The sequence below is a fragment of the Stenella coeruleoalba genome (assembly GCF_951394435.1).
Source record: "Stenella coeruleoalba genome assembly, chromosome: 2".
In the NCBI taxonomy this organism is placed as follows: domain Eukaryota; kingdom Metazoa; phylum Chordata; class Mammalia; order Artiodactyla; family Delphinidae; genus Stenella; species Stenella coeruleoalba.
The window spans coordinates 92,894,481-92,920,098 of NC_137147.1; the positions used below are offsets into that span (position 1 = coordinate 92,894,481).

The window sequence follows — 25,618 nt, forward strand, 5'->3', positions numbered from 1 at the left end:
TATAACTGTTTTCTTTGCCCCTAGTTTATTTTTAAAATAAATGAAAATCATAGGGCTTCCCTGGTGGCACAGTGGTTAAGAATCTGTCTGCTGGTGCTGGTCAGGGATGATCCCACATGCTGTGGAGCAACTAAGCCCGTGCACCACAACTACTGAGCCTGCACTCCAGAGCCCTCGAGCCACAACTACTGAGCCTGCATGTCACAACTACTGAAGCCTGCACACCTAGAGTTGGTGCTCTACAACAAGAGAAGCCACCGCAATGAGAAGCCCGCGTAGCACAACAAAGAGTAGCCCCCGTTTGCTGCAACTAGGGAAAGCCCATGCCCAGCAACAAAGACCCAATGCAGCCAAAAAAATAAATAAAATTAATAAAATTATTTTAAAAATAAAATAAAATAAATCATAGACATCATGCCATTTTGCTTCTCTATACTTCAAAATACATCTGTTTAATAAAATGGACATGATGTCATTATCACATCTAAAAAAACAATATTATTTGGTATTGTTTTATATCTGGTTCATAACCAAATTTTCCCAGTTGGCTCACAAATGTCTTGTTTAATTGGTTTATTAAATTGGGATCCAAACAGCATCCACACAAGTGATTTGGATGTCATGTCACAGAAAAGTCTTTTAATTTAGAGCAGCCCTTCCTTCCACACTTTTTCCCCCTATGGTATTCATTTATCACAAGAACCAATTCAGTTGTCCTTGAGAATGTTGCATATTCTGTATTTGTAAATTTGCTCCCTTGAGTGTCATTTAACTTCTCCCTTCATCCTCTATATTTCCCATAGTTGGAAGTTTGTGCTGTAGATTTGATGAGATTCCAGGTTATCTTTTTTTTGGAAGAACACTTCATGGTGCTTTGTGCTTCATACTATACCATGTTGAAATGCCTACAATGTCTGGTTGTCCCACACTTAACAATGCTAAGATTAATCAATGATTTCAGGTGCTGACAGATTTAGCCCTCCTCTCATCTAATGGTTTTATACCCTGATGATCATTGCCTAAACCAATTATTTCGTGTGGGATTACAAAATTGTTATTTTCTAATCCTATCATTCATGAAGAACCACAAATCTCCTCTTATACTTCATGTAGCTGGGCAAATTTTTTTCCCTGACTCTGGCAGAAAACTGGAGCTTTGTTCTTTGGAGAGAGTAAAACAGGGGTTTTACTGACTGGGATGATACCAGTTACAATCGAGGGTGTGCATGGGTAACAGACTGAAAATTGTGTTTGAGTGAATGTTTGCGTGTAGAATGCTGAGACCCTCAACACTTTCCCAACCACATGACTCCAAAAGATTTGGAGACATTTTTCTGAGAAATCTGATCATCCCAAGAGAAAACATTTAAATATACTGGTATTGGGGTTTCCCAGCAGCAAAGCCAGATCATCCTACAATGTACCTCACATTTAATAAGCCCATTTATGTGCTCAGAGTATCCAACTGTATTTTTAGCCTCTCACTCTTAAACATGAGCAGAAAACTAAAGATTACCTTCTCTCTGAAGAAAGCTTCTAAGAAATAACACACAAAAATGGAGTTGAAAGAAAACGGTGGTTATACACAGAGGACAATTTTAAAAACAAGCAAACAGAAACCCTACGATTAATATTTTCAGAGCGTTAAGAGAATATATGGCATCAATGAAACAGCAATAGAATACAATAAAAAATAAAGTATCAGAGAGCAAAAAAGAGCTCTTGGAAATTTTTAAATGTTAGCAGAAATAAATTCAATAAAAGGATTAGATACTGTTAAGGAAATCTTCCAGATAATGGGCAAAAAGACAAGAGGTGGAATATTTGAGAAAACAGGTAAGACAGGAGGTACAATATCAATATATTAGGGATTCCAGAAAGAAAGAACAGAGAAAATGAAGGGGAGGAAATAACCAAATAATTTAAGAAAATATCCCAAAATTGAAGGACAGAGGTTACTAGGCTGAAGGGTCCCATTGTAAGATCAGCATAATGGATGAAAATAAACCCTTTCTAAGTATACTTTGGAACATACTTATACTAAGAAGTATCCATTGTTTATCTAAAATTCAAATTTAAATGGGCATCATGTATTTCATCTGGGAAACCTACAATGACCTTATCATTACCAGTAATGGCAATTCCTCATAATTTCCACTTCTAACAATCATCTTGGACCACCACTTTCCATCTATTGAACTTTTTCTACTATTCCAAACCCAGCAATCATTCAGTTCTATAGGTATCTATAATGCATTTATCCTAACACCTTTTCACCATCATTTACTGCCCCCCCAAACCCTCATGTTCTTCTTTACCTAGCTTAAATTTCATGGTTAATAAGTTATATTCACTCCTTCACACACATCCTAAATTCCCTTGCTCCTCTTTTGCTTTTGAATTTGCTTGGCTAAATCACAGCCCTGGTTCAATTCAATATTATACCTGTATAACTGAATGTGGCTGGGGAAACATACACACACAAACAGAAAGTCCAATTTAAATTTAAGACTACGGACCTCATGATATGCCCCTGATGCAACTATATCATACTATATTTCCTTAGACCAGTAGTTCTCAAAGTGTGGTCCGCTGGCCAGCAGTACCAACTTCATCTGGGAACTTGTTAGAAATGGAAATTCTTGGTTGGGTTCCACCCCAGACCTGAATTAGAAAATCTGAGACTGGGGCCCAGCTGCCTGTGGTTCAATAAGCCTTCCAAGTGAGTCTGATATGCCTGGTCTCAAATTTTAGCTTGTAAAAGAATCACCTGTAAAGCTTGTTAAAAACCAGATTGCTGTGCCCCACCCTTGGAGTTTCTGATTCAGGTCTGGGTGGGGACCAAAATTTTGCATATTTAACCAAGTGATGCAGTTGCTGAGCCAGGGATCACACTTTGAGAACCTGTCCCTATACCAATCATTCTTACTTTTGAAAGATTAACTTTTTTCTTTCTCTTCAAACTTTCTGCATCTGCTCCCGAAACTGACTCAGCTGATGACCCTGATTAGCACTTCATTGGCAGAATATAAAAGGAATCAGAATAGAACTTTCCATGCCCACGCCTATCACATCTACCTCCCTATTATGCATTTATACTTACATACACTACCTTATCTCCAGTTACTGGAGGCGAACGCTCCATATTTCTATTTAATGCAAGCCCTTCCACTTGGGCACTAGATCCCATCACCTCTGGCCTACTTAAGGAAATAAACTTAGTTAATTCTCCAATCTCTTTCCAACATCATCAAAATATCCCCTTTTATTGGATCCCCATTAATATTCACAAATGCTGTTATTTCTTCCCTTGTCAATACCCCACCCCCATTCCAAACTTCTTTTTTAAAAAAATTTTTAATTTTTTTAAACTTTTTATTTTATATTGGAGTATAGTTGGTTAACAATGTTGTGACAGTGACAGTTTCAGGTGTACAGCAAAGTGATTCAGTTATACATGTATCTATTCTTTTTCAAATTCTTTTCCCATTTACCAAACTTATTTCTTGAGCCCATTTCTCATCTTCCTTTTTAATAAAACTCCATAAAGGAATTGTATTTGTTCTTTCCACATTTATCTCTTCCCATTCCAAACAGTGATACCTAAACTGAGATTTGAAGGGGATGGCTGGGTGTGGGAGGTGGGAGTGTGTTTAGAAGAGCTTCCTAGGAAGAGTGTAAGGGGGCAGGAATGAAGGAGAGGAAAATAATGGGAGATTAAGTTGGAAAGAAACAGGGACTAGAAAAACCACATTAAGGTATCTAGACTATTCTTAAACAAATTTGGTGCTATTAAAGGGTTTTTTTAAAGTGCTTGAATTGCATGATTAGATTTTCATCTTGGAAAGATCACTGGCTATGATGTGGAAGGGGGATTGATAGTGAAATTAGTATTTGGAAGACCAATTAAAAGTCTGTTACAGTACAGATGAATTAAATTGAGTTAGTGGCAGTGGGGATAGCGAGTACCAGGATTCTTCGAGAGACGTTTAGAAGAGTATGGAGAGGACTTGGCACTTGAATTTGTCTATTTTATTTCTCTGCACTGAAAGGGGCTGGGGTAGATTTTATAGAAAAAATAATAATACGTGAGGCTTCAATCAGTGTTCCAAACACATATAATAAATTTTTGGATGAAGCACTCTTCATTTGTAAAAAATTACTTGGTTTTCCATAGCTAGCAGAGCCTATTAACACGTAACTATTAATTAGAATCCAATTGATACCTTTCCCACTTATCTAAAGAAGTGACCCTATGATCTAAATTGGAAAGTTGTTTTTAACATAATGACATGCCAAACCATAGACTTTCATTTACAGCTAAGGTTAAGAACTATTTACAGTAAACTTTCAAGTTGTGAACTTTCAAAGATGCAAACCTGTGTTCACGTGTCCAATCACGTTAGTTCACATGTCTGGCATACATTGTCACGTGCATGCATCGTCTACAAGTGGTTGTGCTGTTGTGGACTTACCTTGTGTAGCTTACTAATGAAGACCTGATGGAATTGGAAGCCCAGAGAAAGGACGAAGAGAGACAAGAGGAAGAAGTAATTGAAGAACTAAAGAGATTTACTATGCAGGGAATGGCAAGGGGATAGTCTTTATTTGAGGAGGCACTATTAGTTTGTTTTTGTTTTTAATTTATTTTTGGCTGTGTTCGTTCTTAGTTGCCGCACGTTGGATCTTTTGTTGGGGCACATGAGCTTCTCTCTAGTTGTGGTGCCTGGGCTCAGTAGTTGTGGCATGCCTGCTTAGTTGCCCTGCTACATGTGGGATCTTAGTTCCCTGACCAGGGATCGAACCCTCATCCCCTGCATTAGAAGGTGGATTCTCAACCACTGCACCACCAGGGAAGTCCGGAGGCACTGTTAGTTTTTGAGGCACAGGACCAGAACATAGAATGGTACACGAAGTTTGCAGCAGCCGTTCAGAATGCAATCCAGTGCTACCGTGTCATCTATGATGAGAAAAAATGAGCTACTACCCAGACATCACTGGATCGTTTTTTCAAGAGAGTAGATAGAATTGAATCCAGCAAGGAAACAGAACCTGTGCCATCAACGTCAGGCATGAATGAAATTGCAGCTTGCTCTCCTTGTCTATTGCTGACAATCCTTCAGCTCTACCACCTCCCACCTCCTCTCCCTCCATCAGTCAGTAACTCTTCTTGGCTCTTCACTTGATGCCAGCCCCTGTATGCCAGCTGTTGCATTGTACTACTATACTTTTCAAGGTACTGTACTGTAAGATGAAAAATGTTTTATTTTTGTGTTTGGGTTTATGTATTATTTGTGTGAAAAGTATTATAAACCTATTACCCTATATAGCCGATTGTGTTAGTTGGGTACCTAGGCTTTGTTGGACTTACAAACAAATTGGACCTACGAACACGGTCTCAGAATGGAACTCGTTCGTATGTAGGGGACTTACTGTACCCATAACCTCCTAAGAGAGCTGTTAAGAATTAGTGCCTTACTGCAATTTACAGACCTCTCTCTCCAGAATTCTGCTGAGTCTGGCTATTGCTGCAAGTGCCAAGTGTCTATTCTAAGAGCTCATATGCAGGTTGTTGAAATTTCCAAAATTTTTAGGAAGGATACTTTGTTATCATTAGTGTTGCCTGGAATTGGACATTGTTTTCCATTGTCAATGCTTTTCAGTGATTCATTATTTTTACTTTTTATTTTTTTTTGGCCAGGTCACACAGCTTGTGGGATCTTAGTTCCTGGACCAGGGACTGAACCCTGGCTCCAGCAGTGAAAGCACTGAGTCCTAACCACTGGACCGCCAGGGAATTCCCACTTTTGCTTTATTTTTAATTTGTGTGGGTCATTTGGTTAAGGGCCACAAAGAAATATTAAGTTGAGAACTTCTGATCTCAATTCTAGAGTCTTTATGGGATTATAGAAATGGGAATGAGCTCATAAAATTTAGTTCTACTCTTATTTTCTAGCAAAAAATGAATTTCAAGCTAATAAATTTGTACAGAACATAAATTTCAAGACAAAAAACATGACAACTGGTTATTTCTCCCTCTTCTCCCACTATACATATTAGACTGTTTCCAAGGCTTACTATCTTAAGAAAAATGAGTAATTTATTAGTTAACCATCTATTTAGTATGAATACCTATTAAGAGGAAAATAATTCAACAGATTTTTATGATTTGTATTTTGAATCTTAATAGAAGTATATGATAGAAAATGTAAAAGGTACTAAGTCTCCCTCTCACTCCTGTGCTCAACCCATCTTATCCCCTCTCTTCTTAAAGAGAGCCTCTCTTTCCAGTTTCTTATGCATCTTTTCAGGTATATGGGCCTGTGGGATGAAACAAGCTTCCTCTGAACAGGACTCCTCAACATATGGTCGAGACAAAACCACTACAGATACATATCTGGGCCATCCACATCTAAGTTTAAAAAAAAAAAATACCCCATACAATGGCAGCAGGGATCTTAGTAATTTGTGAGAACATAAGCAAAGCTGCAAATGTCAGGGATGTTCATTACAACAGGTAGGATAGTTTCTTGGTAAAAAAAAGTCTATAGATATATCAATTCAATAAATATTTATTAAGAGCTATTATGTGTCAATATAAATTTCCAGTAAATGACACTTATGGAATCTAGGTTTTATGGATAATTTGTCAGATTTAAAATAACCACACAATTTCATAAGTGATTATTATCATTTTCACCTTATGTGAACATGATCTAGTAGCTTTTAGTTCATTTTCAATTATTTTTCACCATTCAAAATAAAACAAACTCAAATTTTATTTTAAAATAGAATTTATTGAATACCATAGTGAATTCAATACATTTAAAAAACTGTTTTTCTTGTCAGTATTGGCACATAATGAAGAGTTTTAAAGCACTGCCAGATTAACACTTCAAAAAATTTTAAATCATGTTCCATAAAAAAATAAAGCCTAGTAGTGCTATTAAAGTACTAATTTACACTAACATATCAAAGTGTTAAAAGAAAAGAATTTCACACTCAAACCTCCATCTAAGAAGTAAAAATTCAGTCATGTACTTTGAAAAAGGTTCTCATATGATCAAAAGACAACAGAAGGTATAAAACAAGCAAAACCCACGTAATTTACCTTGACTTGTCTCATTGGGAAATCTCAAGGCTAACCAGGTAAACTTTAGATACTGAAAAAAAAATCCATATTCCAAAGCAAAATAAGTTGTTTACTTTTTATGCCTAATCAAAGAAACAAATAATGACATTAAATATTCCACATTTTTTTCTTCTAGTTGCCCCTTAATTGCAAATAATGTAGGACTATTCTAAAAAATTTAGTTAAAAAAATTTTCCCCAGTGAACATTTTCTTAGATACAAAAAGCTGTCCTTATGGAAACATTAAACAAGAAAATTTACATATATGATTTTCACTGTAATATGGCCTGTATATTACTCTTATAAATCATTTTGTTTACTCTGAAAATTCAGTAACCCAAATTGTGAGTACTACATAGTTTCTTTCAAATTCCAAAAGGTTAAGTCATTTGATTCAGATCTCTTGAATTTATAGAGTATCTTTCTTCCAGGAAGCATAAACTGATTTTTACTCAGTATTTTGATTTTATTTTCATTACCCTCCCCTACCTCCTTTAGAATTACCTCTGAGGTAAATAGAGCACTGAAAATAAATTTTTTAAACTGTAAAACGGGTTGTTTGGCATAACAACTTTTTTCCTTGTTAATGGGAAAATATAAAGCCTTTCAAACTAGTACAATCCACTAGTCTGAAAAGCAATTCCTGTTTGTGAAGTCTCATTAGCTGAGATCAAGTTGACATTTTAGAGACCAAACTTAAATAAATTAGTTTCTGCTTATATCTAAGGCAGAAATTAAAAAAACAAAGGAAAACTGGAAAGCTCATTTGTATTTACTCTAAATGTACCATTTCATCAAAATCTCTATGAACATGTAACTAAAATCAATGAATGCCAACAGCAGATGGGTTAAAATTTTCTTCCTTCAAAAGAGAAATAAATTGCTGAGTCTACTAATAAGGTATTGCTAATCTAAAAAAAAAATCTACAAGCTAGAAGGAAACATAACATTGTAAAATATCAAAGTCCTTTCCCACAAACCTCATATTTATCTTTGCTGAACTAAACTGAAGTAAAAATCATTGACTTTACAATTTGAGGTATTTAATAATTTGTTTGATAAACTACAAACATGTTCACAGGGAATTTCTCACTTTTTTTTTTGCAGTAAGTAATCTCCTACAATATTTCTTATTGTTTTAAAGACATGTTTAGGAAAAAACCAAACTTCTCTTCCCCTTAAAGTTATTGGTGGTGGGAGGGCAAGAGAGGAAGAAATGATACAGTCTTCTAAAGCCAAATTTCCATCTCCGCTATCTTTTGCTTATATTTTGATTCCCCAACTATTTCTGCACTTTATTGTAATTTCTATAAATATTTTCAGTTCAGTTGCTAGAAGGACTAAGTACAATATAAAGTTGATATTGAAGATGGAGAAACTTAAGAAAGTTCACTTTTTATGTTATTTCTATTTAATCTGTAAGATTTAAATAGCAAACTAGAACAAGGTTATACCTTCTTGATAACTAATGGTTGGATAAAGTAGAATTTGCATCAAAGAATTAAGATTCCAGACTTCTAGATGTAAAATTTTCTCTTAACATTCTTCATAAAATGTGGTTGAGGCTTTTGAATATTCTAAAGCTGGGATAAGAGTGCAGATAATTTTACTTAAAAAAGCTGTATTTTGGCAAACATTTTATTGATATTATAAATGAAAATATAGTTGGAGCTTTAACATGGCACTTAATCTGTTCTTTCTATCAGAGTCTGCCAAATAAATTAAATTCTTTGGAAAAAATTCAAACTTTATATTATAGAGGCAAAATTAACATGAACTCTTACTTGTCAGATACTTGTCATTTGCCATAAACCAAATGACCCATAAGTGTATTAAGTAGAAAGAAGGGCTGACTGTCAAGGGAGCTTCTACATCTATAAATTACCCAGCAACTTAACAATTAATCAAAAGCATCTAATTCCCTCAAATACTAAATTTAGTTCAAACATCAAAGGTCTGATCCATTTTTAAAGGCATTAGCTTTATCTTTTAATCAGTTAAACTGGCCTTAGGATGAAAAATCATGGATTTGTTCACATATCTTGTACATTATTCACAGAGAAATACAAAATCCTGCTGTCTTTGCAATCACTTTTCATTTGGGAATTTCTTAGAGAAAATAAAAGAAAATGGAAAGATAATGTGACCTATGACTCCCAGGATAATGTTCAAGTCCACATCTGAGATTTAGCAAAGAATGAGAAAGATTTTTTCAAGTTGGAAGATACCAAAGTGATTAGTTGGTCTAACATACTCATTTTGCAGATGAGAAAGCTGAGATACAGTTTTATTGCGCTAATAAAATTTACTCAAACTCTTGTAATTAAATTGAGACTAACACCCAGTCTCCTGTCTTCTGTCTCCAATTCTTTTCTCTGAAGCACACTTTGTATATTAGTAAACCACTCTCCATCCAAATTTTAAAAAGTTAACAGTGGTTTCCTATGGAGAAAGGAGTAGGGATCAGGGGAAAAAAAGGTAGGGGAGGGGATTATTAGGGATGTTAACACTCAAACAATGAGTCATATGTATTAATACATAATTTAATAAGAAAAATAATTTTTACAAAATATTAAGTCTTAACATTAGCAGAACCAAACTTCAGAGATCAGAAATACCATAGTGGAATTAAATGTTAGTTTAGAAATTTAAGCTACATCTTCAAGGAAACAGCAGAACTGAAAACTGTGGATTTCAGTTTTTGTTTCCTTTTAATGACTAGTTCTATATATTATGTTTCTCTATATCTGGAAAAATATTCTAATATAATACATATGTAGTCTGAAGTAATTTAGGTTCTCAAGTTTAAAAAAGGATTGGGATTTTTTTAAACTTGCTACAAAAATACACATTTATATATATTCCCAAATTATATATTTCTAACCTCTGCAGTGATAAAAGGTCTAAAATTCCATTGCTGAACTGCCTTCTTACATGGTCTTAAACAGTTGTTTCTATACAGCATAAAATTTGCATAATTCTTTACAGTAAAATCTGCTCAGAAATTCACTTTGACAAATACTTTTAACTATCATTAGAGTTGAAAGAAAGAGATTTCAGTAAGAAAAGTACAGGGGTGGGTGAAGACTTTTTTTTTTAGAAAAATATACTGTATATATTACATCTTAAAAATTACACAGACCATATGCTTTTATTTAATGTGAAGGCACAACTTTAATGTAGTTAAAAGCAAATGTATTTTAATTACTTATCATGTAGTCGTCAGTACCAGCTCTTAAAAATACATATTTGCAAGCACAGCATTGAAGTTTCTTTCAGATTGTCAATTCAAAAGCCAATTTAAAATGGCCAACTCTATTTGTAGAAAGTCAATTGACACATTATTGCAAGTCCACATAATATTATTATTGGACAATCTGTTCACCAGCAGTCACAGGGTTTTCTTCATTTGTTGCATAGTCCAGATGGTCCATCATCTAGGCATAAATAAAAGATGTTAGGAAATGCAAATTTTCAACTTGCCCCTAGCATTCACTAATTTGGCAAAAGAAGTCCCAGTTTTTAAGAGACACAGAGTGCTCCATGGAACTGAGCACTCCTTTTGGAGCAATGTACTGTTTCAACATCCACACTCCTAAGGAAGGACATGCTCAGAGTCCTTACTCTTTCAGGAAGCTTAATCATTAGACTAGGGCCAATCTGATAAGTGCTTTCTCTGGATCTTCCACTATTTCCATCTCCCAATATGAATACTGCCCTGCATGGCAGTGGGAATATCCATCACAAGATATTCCTGATGCTTATTCCAGGACACTATTCCAAGCAGTGTCCACTCCTACAAGTGGAAAAACTAAAAACGGCACCACAAATCACTGTGAGAATACTAGCTGGTTCAGGGACAGTATAACCTGGTTGACACCTTGAATTGACCTTAGGATCATTTAAAAATGATACATGAAATATTAAAAAGACTGTATGACAAAAATTTCTACTAAGAGCAAAGAAATTAAAGTCAAATGATATCTGAAAACAAAAACAAGAATATACTTGCCATAGACTATTTTAGGGGAATTACCAGTTGAACTTCTCTCAAATGATCACTTCAGTTCCTCCCATATTCTCATAAAAATCTTTACATGTTTGGGAATGAAGGAAGAAACACTTAAATGTTTTCAGTGTTTTTACCCTGTTCTTCAGATAAAACTAATTAAAAATAGGAAAAAAGGGACTTCCCTGGTGATGCAGTGGTTAAGAATCCACCTACCAATGCAGGGGACACAGGTTCGAGCCCTGGTCCAGGAAGATCCCACGTGCCACAGAGCAACTAAGCCCGTGCACCACAACTACTGAGCCTGCACTCTAGAGCCCATGAGCCACAACTACTGAGCCCACGTACCACAACTACTGAGCCCACAAGCTGTAACTACTGAAGCCTGTGCACCAAGAGACCGTGCTCCGCAACAAAGAGAAGCCACTGCAATGAGAAGCCCGCACACCACAACGAAGAGTAGCCCCTGCTCGCCGCAACTAGAGAAAGCCCACGTGCAGCAACGACCCAATGCAGCCAAAAATTAATTAATTTAAAAAAATAAAGTGTGACCTATAAAAAAAATAGGAAAAGAAAAAGTACTTAATGTCTTTCTGAAGATTGGCAAAGATTTTTAGATTGGTGATTAAATTTAAGTATTGTGATGTAGTTTTTCCCTTCTCCTTTACTAAGAAGTAGAAGACAAGCAAGATAAATGTTCCCATTTTTATAAACTGATTCTAAAAGCTTTAGTGTTTTTTGGAAGAGGAAGCAGAGAGAGCATTAATTTTCAAATGGGGTCTCTGGACATGCCAGACAAAGAAGAATACAAACATGAGCTGAGGCTTTCAGCTGACAACTGTCTCAAGTGACGGAGACACCTTATAAAACCCAAACCTGCTGATACTCTGAGTCATTTCAAGCCCCTAAACAATCAGTTTTGAGGTCCTCTATTTGCCAAAGATATCCCCTAGATTAATGTAGTTGCATATTCATAGCGCTTCTGCAGCAGGTCAGTGGGGGGGGGGATGGCACATAAAAGCCAAATCAAGATAGGTAACAAAAAGACGAAGTTGTTGAAGAGCTGATTTTAGTCACAATTTAAACGAGAGAGGGAAAGAAGAAGCACATAAGATATATTTAGCCTCCTTCTTTTTCTATAGACACTCCAGTGTAAGAGGCTGGAGCTGTGGGGACAGAGAACTGCAGAATGGATGTTGGGGAAAAACCCTCTTTCTTCCCCAAGACCTGCTGATCCTGGTAACTATAACCTAATGAAATAATAGCCTACATAACTCTAAGTTATAATGTGCCTCTTCTTTCCTAATCCTCTGGTACCTCATTGGTACTGTAATCTAATCTCTAAATATAGAAATATATTAGTTAAAAAGAAAAAAACTTGCAAAATCAACCTATTGAGAAGTGACATCTCTACTCTGTATTTACTTTTCTTTACTGACTTTTCAAAAAAAAACAACACAGAGAAATAAAGAGCAAACTTGAAACAGGATTTTAAAAACACAACAAAAATTAACATAGATAATAAAATTAACCAGAAAATTCATGTAAATTTTTTTCTTAATATTTGTAAATAGGCAAGGTCAATTTAGAAAAGATGTTCTCTGAAACTGGGTCGACTAACCTGGCATTACTGATAGCTCTGAACCAATCTCCAGAAACAGCCTAATAAAATGCTCATTAAAGTGCAGGAACTGGAGAGTTGTTGATAGTACAGCAAAGTTGTTCTAAGTATTTCTGTATTCTGACTTGTCAGTTACAGCTTGTGACTTCTAAAAATAATTAGAAGCACTAGTGACATTTAACAGAGACAAACCCACTGTTTACTGGATCTTCACAAACTGAAAACTTACTTCCCAACCAGAGTAAAACAGCCCATTGGAGGTTGCTGCATAAATCTAACTCCACTGATTTAGGATTAGAAACAAAAAAAATTCTCCCCAAAGGATGATTTCTATTAATTGTTCTATATGCCAAAGTAATTATGTCACCGCTTAATTTTTCTCCTTAGAGAAAAAACACCTTAACTTTCTCTACACTCATTATAAAATAAGGGAAACTGAATATTGTAGCTCTTAAAGCACTCCAGAAAAATAGTTCATAAAAAATATAGTGTAAGTAGCTTTGAGGTACAGAAAAGAATATACAATTAAGATTTCCAAAATAGTATCATTTAATGAAATCCTATAGGAAACTTTACTTTTTTGATTAGAGAAATTCATGGAAGGGCTGAATGACTCCAAGTAAAATACTGAAGTATCTCTATGAAGTCTCTAAGTTTCAGCAAAAAACAAGGTATAATTTGCCCTTTGAAAACAGTATAAAAAGGCTATCAGGGCTACCCATGACTTTTAAAAATCTCCAGTGGAAAAGTCCTGCTTTCTGCTACTCTTACACTCAATGCTAATATCAGGAATTAGAATGAATCAAATGATAACAGCATAAACAAATGTGCTGTTAGATTCTGACTTTAATTTATATTATTTGCTTTACATTTGATTTTTTTTTCAAAACAGTAGCAAAAACTTTTGGTACTTGCAAAAAATGGTTATATATAAAGACTGTAGAGATATGTCTAGTTCAATGTTTCAAAAGTGCCACACTTTTACAATACCTTATTAACATTTTTGGTAATTTTATGAAGGTTGCTTAAACACAACCCAGAAGTTTACACACACACACAGAAGTGATTAAAGGTCAGTGCCTTAAGGACTGAACATTATAATTGCTTTGCATGAAGAATTTCAATAACATAGACTGAGAATTTACAGTGTATAAAAACACTGTTATCAGCACTGTGGGTTCCTAACACCTAGGAGCTAATAACTTAAGTGAGGGAAGCATACACAAATATCTACACTACAAGGCAGGTGTCAATAAGTATTTAAAGTCAAAGTCTAAAGAAAATATGGGGAAAGGTGAACCTGATTTCAATTGGAGAACTCTTGGATATCTGCTTGGAGAAGGCAGATTTTGAGTTGGGAGTTATATAAGGGATATTCTGGAAAGAGATACTGGAGGTAGGGGGAGAAGAGGGAAAGGATTATTATACTGTTAGCCAAAGAAATGAACCAGTAAATGGCCTGAGGGTTGTCTTCAGGGCTGATTCTCAGGCCTCTCCTACACTAAGTCCATACCTAGTCTCCCTTTATTTTCCCAGGCTTGTTGAGGTTCCCTGTTCTACTTCCAAAGCCTCTGCTAGCCTTATCTGATTTCAACATCCACTTGCCTCACTAAGCTTTGGGATAACCTACCTCTATAGATTAGATTCTCCTACCTCCCTGTAAGTCCAACCTCATTTTATGAACGAGGAGTCTTCAGAGATTAAATAATTTGCCAGAACTGATGCCAAAGCTATAATATACTGTCTTCCACAAATGACAACATTTGAGCTAAATTAAGTTGGACTTTAAAGGCTGGACAAAAGGAATGAGAGATTTTCTTTTTCACATTAACAGAAGGCATTACATTCTATAACTTTTAAAAAGGCTAGTTTTTTTGAAAAATAGACTCTCTCCTGGCAGCAGTTTATAATATTCTGCAACTAGCTTGCCTAAAATTTCAGGAAATGTCCATGCTTAATATTTTCTGTGGGAAAATGACCATGTTTAACAAAATCTTTTCTCTGAGGCTTCTGATGGCCTTTTACAAATAAGTTAAAAGGAAGCAGATTTATCAAAGACCCAAAGTTTTAATATCCAAACCAGGAAAGTAGAAATCAGTTAATGAATTGAAAAATAACCACCAAACCAACAAATAAACCAAAACAAGAAAACTCAATTCCTACAAATAATAATAGCAAATACATTTATAGTGCTAACAACGTGCCAGGTACTGTACTAAGCAATTTGCATCTATTACAGCAACATTCTGAAGCAGGTTGATTATTATCCCATCTTACATTGGAGGAAACTGAGGCACCGAGAAGCTAAGTAACTTGCCTAAGGTCACATGGCTAATAATTAACAAAATCAGAATTCAAACTTAGGCAGTCTGGCACCAGACTCCATGCTTTTTATTACTATGTGGTATTTTATATTCTGAATGTCTTATGTAATAAAATTATGATACCACACTACAAAAGTGAGAAGTGTATTACCAAAATTGTCTTATTTTTTGACACTTTAAGATGGATTTTCCTACAATCAACTGTCTTATTTACTGTCTCTGTCTTAGAGTGAAGGCCCTGGAGACCACCCTTCTGTAACTATTTACTATGGCTTTGTGTCCAGCTGCAATTATCTTTAACTTTATATGTAGCTGTTGTGAATCAGAATCATCATTTCTTTCAAGGTCACAATTTTTAAGAATGAAATTTGAATGGTCCAGGGCAGAGCACTTATTCATAGGGAATATAAATGCATCCCTTGGTTGAAGTCCATTCTTACCTACCATCCCCATTCTCCTCAATAAAAAGCATGGAGAGAGAAAGGTGCTATAATAAACCACCCGACCCTTAAAGCTGCATTAAAGGGGAAGGAAAATTTTACAAGTAAAAATAAAATGCTGGTGATGAAAATAACAACAAACATACTTCATTCTGTAAGATAGTACCATGTGCTCTCATTAACTGTCCCAAATTTAAACTTTAACCCTAAACAAAGTTTCCCCATGTTGCTCATCCTCTTTGTCCTGATTTGCCTCATAATCAGTTAATAAGATAAGTGCCCCTAAAAGGAGAAACCTCTTGGCCACAGTTCTGTCCTGAGCCTTTTCTTCTCCCTCTACATTCTCACTCACGGAGTATGCTAGTGACACTCCCAAATTTCTGTCTCTAGCTAGGCCTGTCTCCTGCATATCAGGAGATGTTTATTCAACTGCTTACTTCTCTTTTCCTGGTAGTCCCATAGGTATTCTGAAATGTCCAACATTGAATCATCATATTATCTCTCAAATCTGTTGCCCTTCTTAATCTCAGTGAGTGGGTGTCACCATCCACCCACTCAGCTACCCAAGTCAAAAATCTTGGACTCCACTTCCTCTCCCTACACTGAATCTATCACCAGATCACATTAATTATGCCTCTAAATTTCTCTTGACCTTGTTCTCTTCTCTCAATCTCACTACCTTTCTAACTCTGGCTACCACTGCTTCTAATTGTAATAGCTACCTCAAGTTTTGCTCCCTCCTCCAATCCATTTTCTAGATTTTTTAAAACTCTTAAAATGGTCTCCAATATTCTTAGGATAGAGTCCAAGCCCTTGAATGTGGCTTACAAGACCCTACAGATTCTTTCCCTTGCTTCCTTCTCCAGTTTTCATCTCCTACTGCTCCCCTATTCTTACTCAATAGGATAGCCACCCTAAACTTCATTTCATTCCTAAATCTGTCAATGCTCTTCCCTCCAAGCCTTTTTTTTTTTGCACTACACGGGCCTCTCACTGCTGTGGCCTCTCCCATTGAGGAGCACAGGCCCCGGATGCACAGGCTCAGCGGCCATGGCTCACGGGCCTAGCCACTCTGAGGCATGTGGGATCTTCCCGGACCGGGGCACAAACCCGTGTCCCCTGCACTGACAGGCAGGCTCTCAACCACTGTGCCACCAGGGAAGCCCCCTCCAAGCCTTTGAAGTTATGGTTCTCTCAATATGGAAAACATGGCTCAGTCTTAAAGTCTCAACATAAACTTAACATTCTTTTTTTTTTCTTTTTGGCTGTGTTGGGTCTTTGTTGCTGTGCACGGGCTTTCTCTAGTTGTGGCCAGTGGGGGCTACTCTTTGTGGCAGTGAGCAGGCTTCTCATTGTGGTGGCTTCTCTTGTTGCAGAGCACAGGCATGCGGGATTCAGTAGTTGCAGCACGTGGACTCAGTAGTTGTGGCTCGCGGGCTCTAGAGCGCAGGCTCAGTAGTCGTGGCGCACAGGCTTAGTCGCTCTGTGGCATGTGGCACCTTCCCAGACCAGGGCTTGAACCCTTGTCCCCTGCATTGGCAGGCGGATTCTTAACCACTGCACCAACAGGGAAGTCTCATAAACTTAACATTCTTTAAGAAGCTTCCCTTCCTCAAATCACCTTTGACTGTCTCAAAACCATAAGCACTGGGTGTCCCACTTCTAGTTTTCATGGCACCTGCCATAACTAACATTCATCACACTTTATTGTTAGTGACTCTATTTGTATCCTCCACTAGACTCTAACTTTCAAGAGGCCATGAGAGTAGGCCTGCTTCTAACTTGTTCATCTTTTATCAACAGCACATACAACAGTACCTGGCTCAATAGAACTGCTCAATAAACATTTGCTAAGTGAAGAAATAGAAAACTATTTTTAAAACATGATGACAAAGAGCACTTCTTGGGATGTGACTTTCAAAAACTAGTATTAGGGACTTCTCTGGTGGCACAGTGGTTAAGACTCCGTGCTCCCAACGCAGAGGGCACAGGTTCGATCCCTGGTCAGGTAACTAGATCCCACATGCATGCCACAACTAAGAGTTTGCATGCCACAATTAAGGAGCCCATGTGTCACAACTAAGGAGCCCACCTGCTGCAACTAAGGAACCTGCCTGCCACAACTAAGACCTGGAGCAACCAACCAAATAAATAAATATTAAAAACAAAACAAAACAAAACAAGTATTAGAGTATGTGTTGTAGGACATACTTTTACTTTTCAAAATCTATAAAACATTCCACGTGGGTGTCCTCTTTATGGAAGTTACAAGCTGTCTTACTAGTTTAGTCAAGGACCTTGTGGCCATAAACTAATTCTATGTGTATAAATACAAGTTGAGACAATGGCATTGTGAGGTAGGAAAGGCAGGTATTTATCCTAATCTCAAAGAAATTATAAGACTTAACCCAAAGAATTCTAAGCTGGTGCTTTTTCAATTATAGTAGTCTAACTTAATGTGCTAATCACCTCTTGTTAAATAAAGATGACACTACAGGGTTTCCCTGGTGGCGCAGTGGTTGAGATTCCGCCTGCCGATGCAGGGGACACGGGTTCGTGCCCCGGTCCGGGAAGATCCCACATGCCATGGAGTGGCTGAGCCCGTGAACCATGGCCACTGAGCCTGCGCTCCGCAACGGGAGAGGCCACAACAGTGAGAGGCCTGAGTACCGCCAAAAAAAAAAAAAAAAAAACCAACCACAAGGTGGATATGAACTTTGAACTGTTTATCTACTAACAGAATTGCAGCCATCTACCCAAAGTATCTCTATTTTTGTTCATGTGATCACTGACATGCATGCATGAGGGTGGATGACAGAGGGTAGTTTGTTGTAATAGGGCAAAGAAGAGCTAACTGCCTCATGAAGGGATCAATGCCATGACCATGACCTCAACAGGCAAGGGTTTCCCAACCCTCTTTAATTTCGAAGCAAACAAACAAACTTTACAGGAATACCAAGAACATTTAGGAAAAGAAGAAAGGGGTTTAACTTCAATGAAGAAATAACTCAAACATGATAGATTCTGGTATCTGATATTCTCTGTTCTAGGAATTTTACAGAAAGGTTAATCTTGATCAATTTAAATCTGAGGGGCTTCCCTGGTGGCGCAGTGGTTGGGGGTCCGCCTGCCGATGCAGGGGACATGGGTTCGGGAGGATCCCACATGCCGCAGAGCGGCTGGGCCTGTGGGCCATGGCCGCTGGGCCTGTGCGTCTGGAGCCCGTGCTCTGCAATGGGAGAGGCTGCAGCAGTGAGAGGCCCGCGTACCGGGAAAAAAAAAAAAAAAAAAAATCTGAAATGAGTGCCCTCTTTCATTTCGTTAGGCCCATTTAGATGCTGGAGAGAGTACTTTTTATCTGCAAAATCTCAGGACTCTTACTATAAATAGCTAATGTCAGTATCAAAATTTATTACTTAAACAAGGGTTTTATCTTTCATGAAGGCGACTTTTGTGTGGATTTTGAAAACTCATGTTGAAATGCCGTTTTGATTTTCCCTGATGCCCTCCCATGCTTCTTGGTAGTTTTATCTTGAGTCACCAGAATTTTGGCATCAGATTGCAGTGGGGATGAGAACTGATGATGCAGCAGGTGAATAGTAAGGGGGTAGTAGTGGAAAAAGCTTAGGACATCCTGACAAATTCAAGGCAACTTTTTGGCATGTAAAAGCTTTGATATATACAAGCAGTTCCCATCCAAAGTTAGGCAGTGTCATAAGATAACTTGGTAACCAAGATATAAGCACATACCTGATAGCCGCTACCTTTCCAGAACTTTTTCATTTCCTTACGTCTCCAAGCAACAACTGAGGCAGTAATAAGTGTGCAAGGTACTAAATAGAGGAGAGCAGGTTGCCCCTTTTTCATCAGCACCAGAACAACAAATGTAAGTATCATACCGACGGCATAGGCTGAAAGAATAATATCAAGTATCAGCAATTTCTATATGCTATCAAAGGTGGATTTTAACTCTGTCACTAAAGTACTAGTTTTCGAATACTTCTAAGGACGTTTTTGCCCTATGACTTCTTTTCATAATTTCATTATTTTCCTAGATAGTAGTTAGGAGAGACATTCTACAGAGCTTTTGAAAAATTTGGAAACTGGTTAGTGTTTTCATTATAATTACCCTAATCATTAATCATTGATAAAGATAATAATTCAAGGAAGCCTCAATTATCTGCCACTATTAGGATGTTGAGTTGTTCCACATTTTAGGTAACTAAAATCTGTGCCTCTAGGTACTAAAGTTTGCTTTTAAAAATCTTCCTAATATTGATTATATACTTCCTGGTCTTCTTCAACAAGTGCACACCAAACATCATTTGATCTTTTATTAATGATTGAGGGTCTCATTATGAACACAGGATCTCAGAATATTGGAGCCAGAAGGGGCTTTATGGACAATGCAGTCCACATTCTTGCTTTATAGATGAGACAATGGAGGACCAGTGAAGTTAAGTGAGTTGCCCAAAGTTACACAGCAGAGTTGACAGTCCTATTATCTGTCTTTTCATTGAGTTCTTTTATTCTATCACACTGATTGGTGCTGGACTCTAATATGTTCATACCTTTTGGGAGTACTATACTTAATGGCCTCAGACTGCTTTTCTTATTCCTTTATAATTTCCCCTTTTTCATCCTTTCACTTACTTAGCTGTTCTTTCTTACTGTCAGGGTAACTATTTCTAGCAACACCCTTTTCTACCACTAATGTACACTTTTAATTTACTAGATTTAATTCCACTGTGGAATTGAAAACCTTGCTAGAACAGTATCTAAATGGCTCTGGTGCAGGCCATTTACCTAAGAATAAAGAACTTTGGTGTACAGACTTTGAGATATCTATTTGATATGTTCAGAAGCAGAAAAGTATTTTTTGGCTTACAGCCTGTTCCTGTTTTCGATAATAGAAATAAAAGGATGAGTGACAACTACCGCTGCTGTCCCAGGTGAAATGTTATTGTGCCATAAATTTATTTATATTAATACGTAATTATTGTACCGTATTTTTAAAGATTTATTATTTATTTAATTTTTGGCTGCATCAGATCTCAGTTGCAGCACGTGGGATCTTCATTGAGGCACACAGGATCTTTCGTTGTAGCACACGGGCTTCTCTCTAGCTGTGGCGTACGGGTTCTCTCTCTCTAGTTGTGGCACACATGCTCCAGGGTGCATGGGCTCTGTAGTTGTGGCATGTGGGCTCTGTAGTTTGCTGTAAGCAGGCTCTCTGAGGTGAGTGAGCTCAGTAGTTGTGGCATGTTGTTGTGGCATGTAGGCTTAGTTGCCCCACAGCATGTGGGATCTTAGTTCCCTGACCAGGGATCGAGCCCATGTCCCCTGCATTGGAAGGTGGATTCTTTAACAGTATAGGGACCACCAGGGAAGTCCCTATACTGTATTTTTTAAAAATCTAGTATTATAGACTTTATTGACTACTTATGTGCCATGTGCTTTAATAAGAATTTTATGTGTAGAACCTAAAGTTTTTCTTTCACATATAATTTCCTTTTTAAACCTCCAAAACCTTGTGATATAGGTAGTAAAGTATAATTACCTTTTTGATGGAAAAAATATGTCTGATTCATTCATGGTGAAGAACTAGAATCCAGGACTCTTTATTTTTAGACCTTTTCCTACAGACAGTACAATTCAATATAATAAAAAGAAAAAACAAAAACTTACCAACTGTGGAGGAAACATAGTATATAGAAGAACCAGCCTGAACATCAAATCTTCTACAGTATGCAATCAACAGGCCTAAAAAAACACTCTACATTATTTTCTTAAAACAACAACAGCAATACAAATTCAACTGTTAACTATGGCAACAGAACATGTTGTATTGTATCTAACCTTCATTTTTGCATCATTAGAACATTAAACTACCTCAAATTCTGGACAAAATTTTACATGCTGATTTTTTTAAACTTAATACCATATATTAAACATTTTCCTAAGCCATCAAACAGTCTTTAAAGATATGATTTTTATTAGCTGCTTAATATTCCATCTCATGGAGAAATTTTTCTAATATTTTTGTGGTATCACTTGTAATGTCTCCTCTTTCATTTATAACTTTACTGATTTTTTCTTGGTTAGTCTAGCTAGAGTTTTGTCAATGTTGTTTATCTTTCTAAAGATTCAACTCTTGGTTTTGTTAATCTTTCCTATTATTTTCCTGTTCTCTATTTATTTTTGCCCTAATCTTTATTATTTCCTTCATTCTGCTAACTTTGGGCTTAGTTTGTTCTTCTTTTTCTAGTTCTTGTAGGTGTAAAGAAAGGTTGTTTATTTGAGATCTTTCTATTTTCTTGATGTATATGCTTATCAGTGTAAACTTCTTAGAACTGCTTTTGCTGCATCCCATAAGTTTTGAAATGTTGTGCTTCTCTTTTCATTTGTCTCACAACACATTTTTACTTCTCTTTTAATATTTTCTTTGATCCACTGGTTGTTCAGGAGTGTGTGTTAATATCCATGTGTTTGTGAATTTTCCAGTTATCCTCCTGTTACTGATTTCTAGTTTCATTCCACTGTGGTCAGAAAATATACTTGGTATGATTTCAATCTTCTTAAATTTGCTAAGATTTGTTTTGTGGCCTAACATATGATCTATCCTAGAAAACGTTCCCTGTGTGCTTCGGAAACGTGTATTCTGCTGTTGCTGGATGGAATATTCTGTATATGTCTCTAGTCTATTTGGTCTCTAGTGTTGACAAAAATTTTTAAATGTATCATCAAAAAAAATGTATTGAAAGAGCATCAAGGAAGACAATTTCAAATTGTGATCAAAGAAATCTCTTTTCCAAGGAGAATAAAATAATTTGGAATTTTAATACAGAGAGTTCAAATGGCAATGAAATATAAGGTTTAATTTGTAAGCATGCAAGTGTACAGGAAAAAAAAATTTATTACCTATTTAAGAAATGTGTTGAACCTCTCCAAAGAAGAAATCTCAGACTGTATTTATTTGCTAAACACTATTATGAAACAGTAAGAATGACATTCAACTGCTTAAAAATATCAGAAAATAATTTTACTATCTTTATTAGTTGTTTCAGTTAATTAGTTTTGGTCCTTACATAATTAATCAAATACGATTCTTGGTAGTTCCTTGTTATTTTTTACTATATTTGCTGTTTAATCAACATTTCCATACATTAAAAACAGTGATATCCATCCTCCCAAATTAGAATTTAGCTTTTAGAATTAAGTCACATATTATAAAACACTCTGTTTTTTGGGGAAATATTTGTTAGTGACCTTTGTCATTTACTTCAAGAATGCAGTATTTACATACGATCACACTATTTTCACCAATTCTATGCTATGTGCTTTTTATAGCACATGGTGTGGGACTGGTAAAGTTGGGGATAAGTTTAAAGATATTCAAGAAACCTTAAGTTTACTCAACAGAATGCTTTCCCTACTTAATCAATTATGTGAATGGAGACTCACTGAGCTAAGAGAGCTGCTACACTGGTCTTTACGATCCAGCTCACACGGCAACACTTTTTGCTTATTTCTCTATCCAGCTTTACTATGTCAATGAAAGGGCTTTTTCAGAAGAGCCAGTACTCTTTACCCAGCCACAGGCAGTTAGTACATAAGGAGACTATAAGAAAAGTGAGGAAGGAAAAACTCTCAGCTGATTGAGAAACATTATTAATTATTTCTACACTACATTATTCCTGGGCTGGGATTAACTTTATTCTACAGGTAGCCCAGTGAGGAAAATAATGCAGAACTGCAATAACTGTCAGAGAAGACATGCTAGGAGAAGGTGATCAATTTCCACCACATGCTGTATTTTTTTTGCATTATAGTGCCCTACAAGCTATTGTTGTTCTACTATGTTTTCCACTTGGTCATGACCTTGCTTAGTATTCCTAAACCACTTTTCCTAGAATATAACTATTATTTTATTATGATACATTTGGTAATATTAAATTCAACTTTTAAAGGGGGATTTGTTATATACTTTCTTGGGAAAGAAGGTCAAACTGATACTAGTTACTTCTTCTAAGACACTTTTTGAGCCATGGAAAATATACTTTGGTTGTTACTATTTGGGCTTTATCTTCTACCCCCCAAAACACTTTTTCTCCACCTCTGTCTCTGTGGCTGATCCCAGCTCTAGCTATAGCCAGAAATACTTAATACAGAGTAGGTAACTTTTAACATTTGACATTTGATACTATACATATGACAATGTTAAACCATCAGTATATTTCCACTCAAATTGTTACAAACAACCGCTTACCTGGTACAATAATGTCTCCAAAACCCAATATTGAAACTGGCATGAGGCACACACTCATTACTGAGAAATAGGCCAGCTTTGGTACTCTGATGACTACTGGTAACTGTAATTACAAAAAAAAAAAAAAAGAGGCCACCAATAAACCTCTTAGGAATCTTTACCCATATCTTTAGAAATGGAAGGAATGATATTAGAATAATTGTTTTAACATTTGAGAATTAACATTTTAGGAAAGCTTAGAATCAGAGAACATAAATTAGGCATATATATACTCTGAATTTATAGAAAGCTTGAAAGAAATAGATATGTAGTTTTGGAAAAACAAAACCCAACACACATGTAGGGTTAACAGTATTAATCCAGTATCCGCATATCTAACCTTTTTCTCTTTCCTTTTTACCAAAAATAGGACTCAGGCCTTGAAACTTTTTTTTTTTTTTGGCAATCTGGATTTTTTTTCCCCAAAGAAGAGTCTTGTCTCAGAGGGTATGATTTAAAGTCCAATGAACATATCTGAAATACAATCCTTACTTTCTCATGGGGAGCTGAGGGTTGAGCAGTGGCTTCCACCAAGTTTCCATCATTCTAGGATGAAACCCAAGTCAATAGGTATTTAATAATTTAGAATAACTAATAAAAGGGCTATATTTTGTGAGAAATAAAGTTTTACAATACCTTAACATGCACTACGTGACCAATGAATTACACAAGAAGGTAAAATTATTAACTGGACACACACACATACACTGGCAGCCATTTGTATTTAATTGCCATCCCTACCTTTTCATTATTTCCAAAAGGTCCAGCTGCAAGTTCAATCATGATACTCTCACCATTCTAAAATTGAGAAGAAAGGTGAAAGAAATTGTTCAATCACTTAAAGGGAACAATCTGCCAGTGTTCAAGACAGATTTGACCCCATTGCTCATGGCCTACTGTAAGCTGATGAAAAATGGGTTGTAGACTGATTTTTTCCTAAAACGGTCTCTGTAGATAGCAAAACTTGGAGTCATCTAAAACAAATTTCATCTAGCATGCTGTTCCACTTTATCAGAGCTCAACAATTATCAGAAACTTACAGATAAACCATACAAAGATTATCCAATTGAGTTTGAGCACTGATTTATGCTGACAACTAATATCTAACATTTCTAATGGGCTATAAATTTTAAGTGCTTTTAATTACATTTGTCATATACTATGTGTCCTTAGTCATTCTTAGCAATAACAATGAACAGAGACACAAGAAATATTGAAATTTTTTATATTTAGATTTGTAATAAATATTGGTAACTTTATTTACATTTGACCTTCCGACTACTCACCACAATAACAATGAAGCCAAACTTGAAAAGACCCAGCCCTAAAGAACTTGAGAACATTTCTCTATCCTGACTCCTGTCCAATTTCAGCCCTGCCTGCTTTTTATCCACCAATCAAAATATTAACCTTAGCTGAAGTTTTTCTTTGTGTATGCCTAAGGTCTTTTTATGTGGGCTGTGTTTATTAAAGTTATTTCCTGACAGCCAAATCTACTGGGGAGAGGGAAAACATTTAGATGTAGCTAAGACTGCATGAGCACCCATCTTACACTTCACATTATGATAAATACATGCCCCAAATAGGCAGTCGGAAGATAAATAAATGCTGAATTTTAGGAAAATTTGATTGATTAGCTATACTATTTGCCATGTGGGTGGGGTGCATAGGAGAAATTACTTGAGTATTTTTAAGAAGACTTAAAAATATTTTTAAGACTCACTGACACCTGAGCTGAGTAGAAAGAAGGCTAAAATCCTTAGTTACAGAAATCTTTTCCTCAT

The 25,618-nt window shown here is 36.2% G+C and overlaps 1 protein-coding gene across 2 annotated transcripts in view; it reads right to left on the reverse strand.

Moving 5' to 3' along the window:
• Positions 1-6,787: 6,787 nt before the first annotated feature.
• Positions 6,788-25,618, reverse strand: part of SPPL2A (signal peptide peptidase like 2A) — a 52,423-nt gene continuing 33,592 nt past the window's right edge. Inside the window, exons 11-16 of one of the 2 annotated variants that reach the window (XM_079907940.1) lie at positions 24,576-24,632; positions 24,327-24,380; positions 23,796-23,898; positions 21,215-21,289; positions 19,277-19,437; positions 6,788-10,569 (exon numbers count right to left, since the gene is read on the reverse strand). In XM_079907940.1, the coding sequence (XP_079764066.1) occupies positions 10,498-10,569; positions 19,277-19,437; positions 21,215-21,289; positions 23,796-23,898; positions 24,327-24,380; positions 24,576-24,632 (522 nt within the window). In that variant the 3' untranslated portion in view covers positions 6,788-10,497. The remainder of the gene's footprint in view (positions 10,570-19,276; positions 19,438-21,214; positions 21,290-23,795; positions 23,899-24,326; positions 24,381-24,575; positions 24,633-25,618) is intronic. The other variant, XM_079907941.1, reaches the window with a different exon arrangement.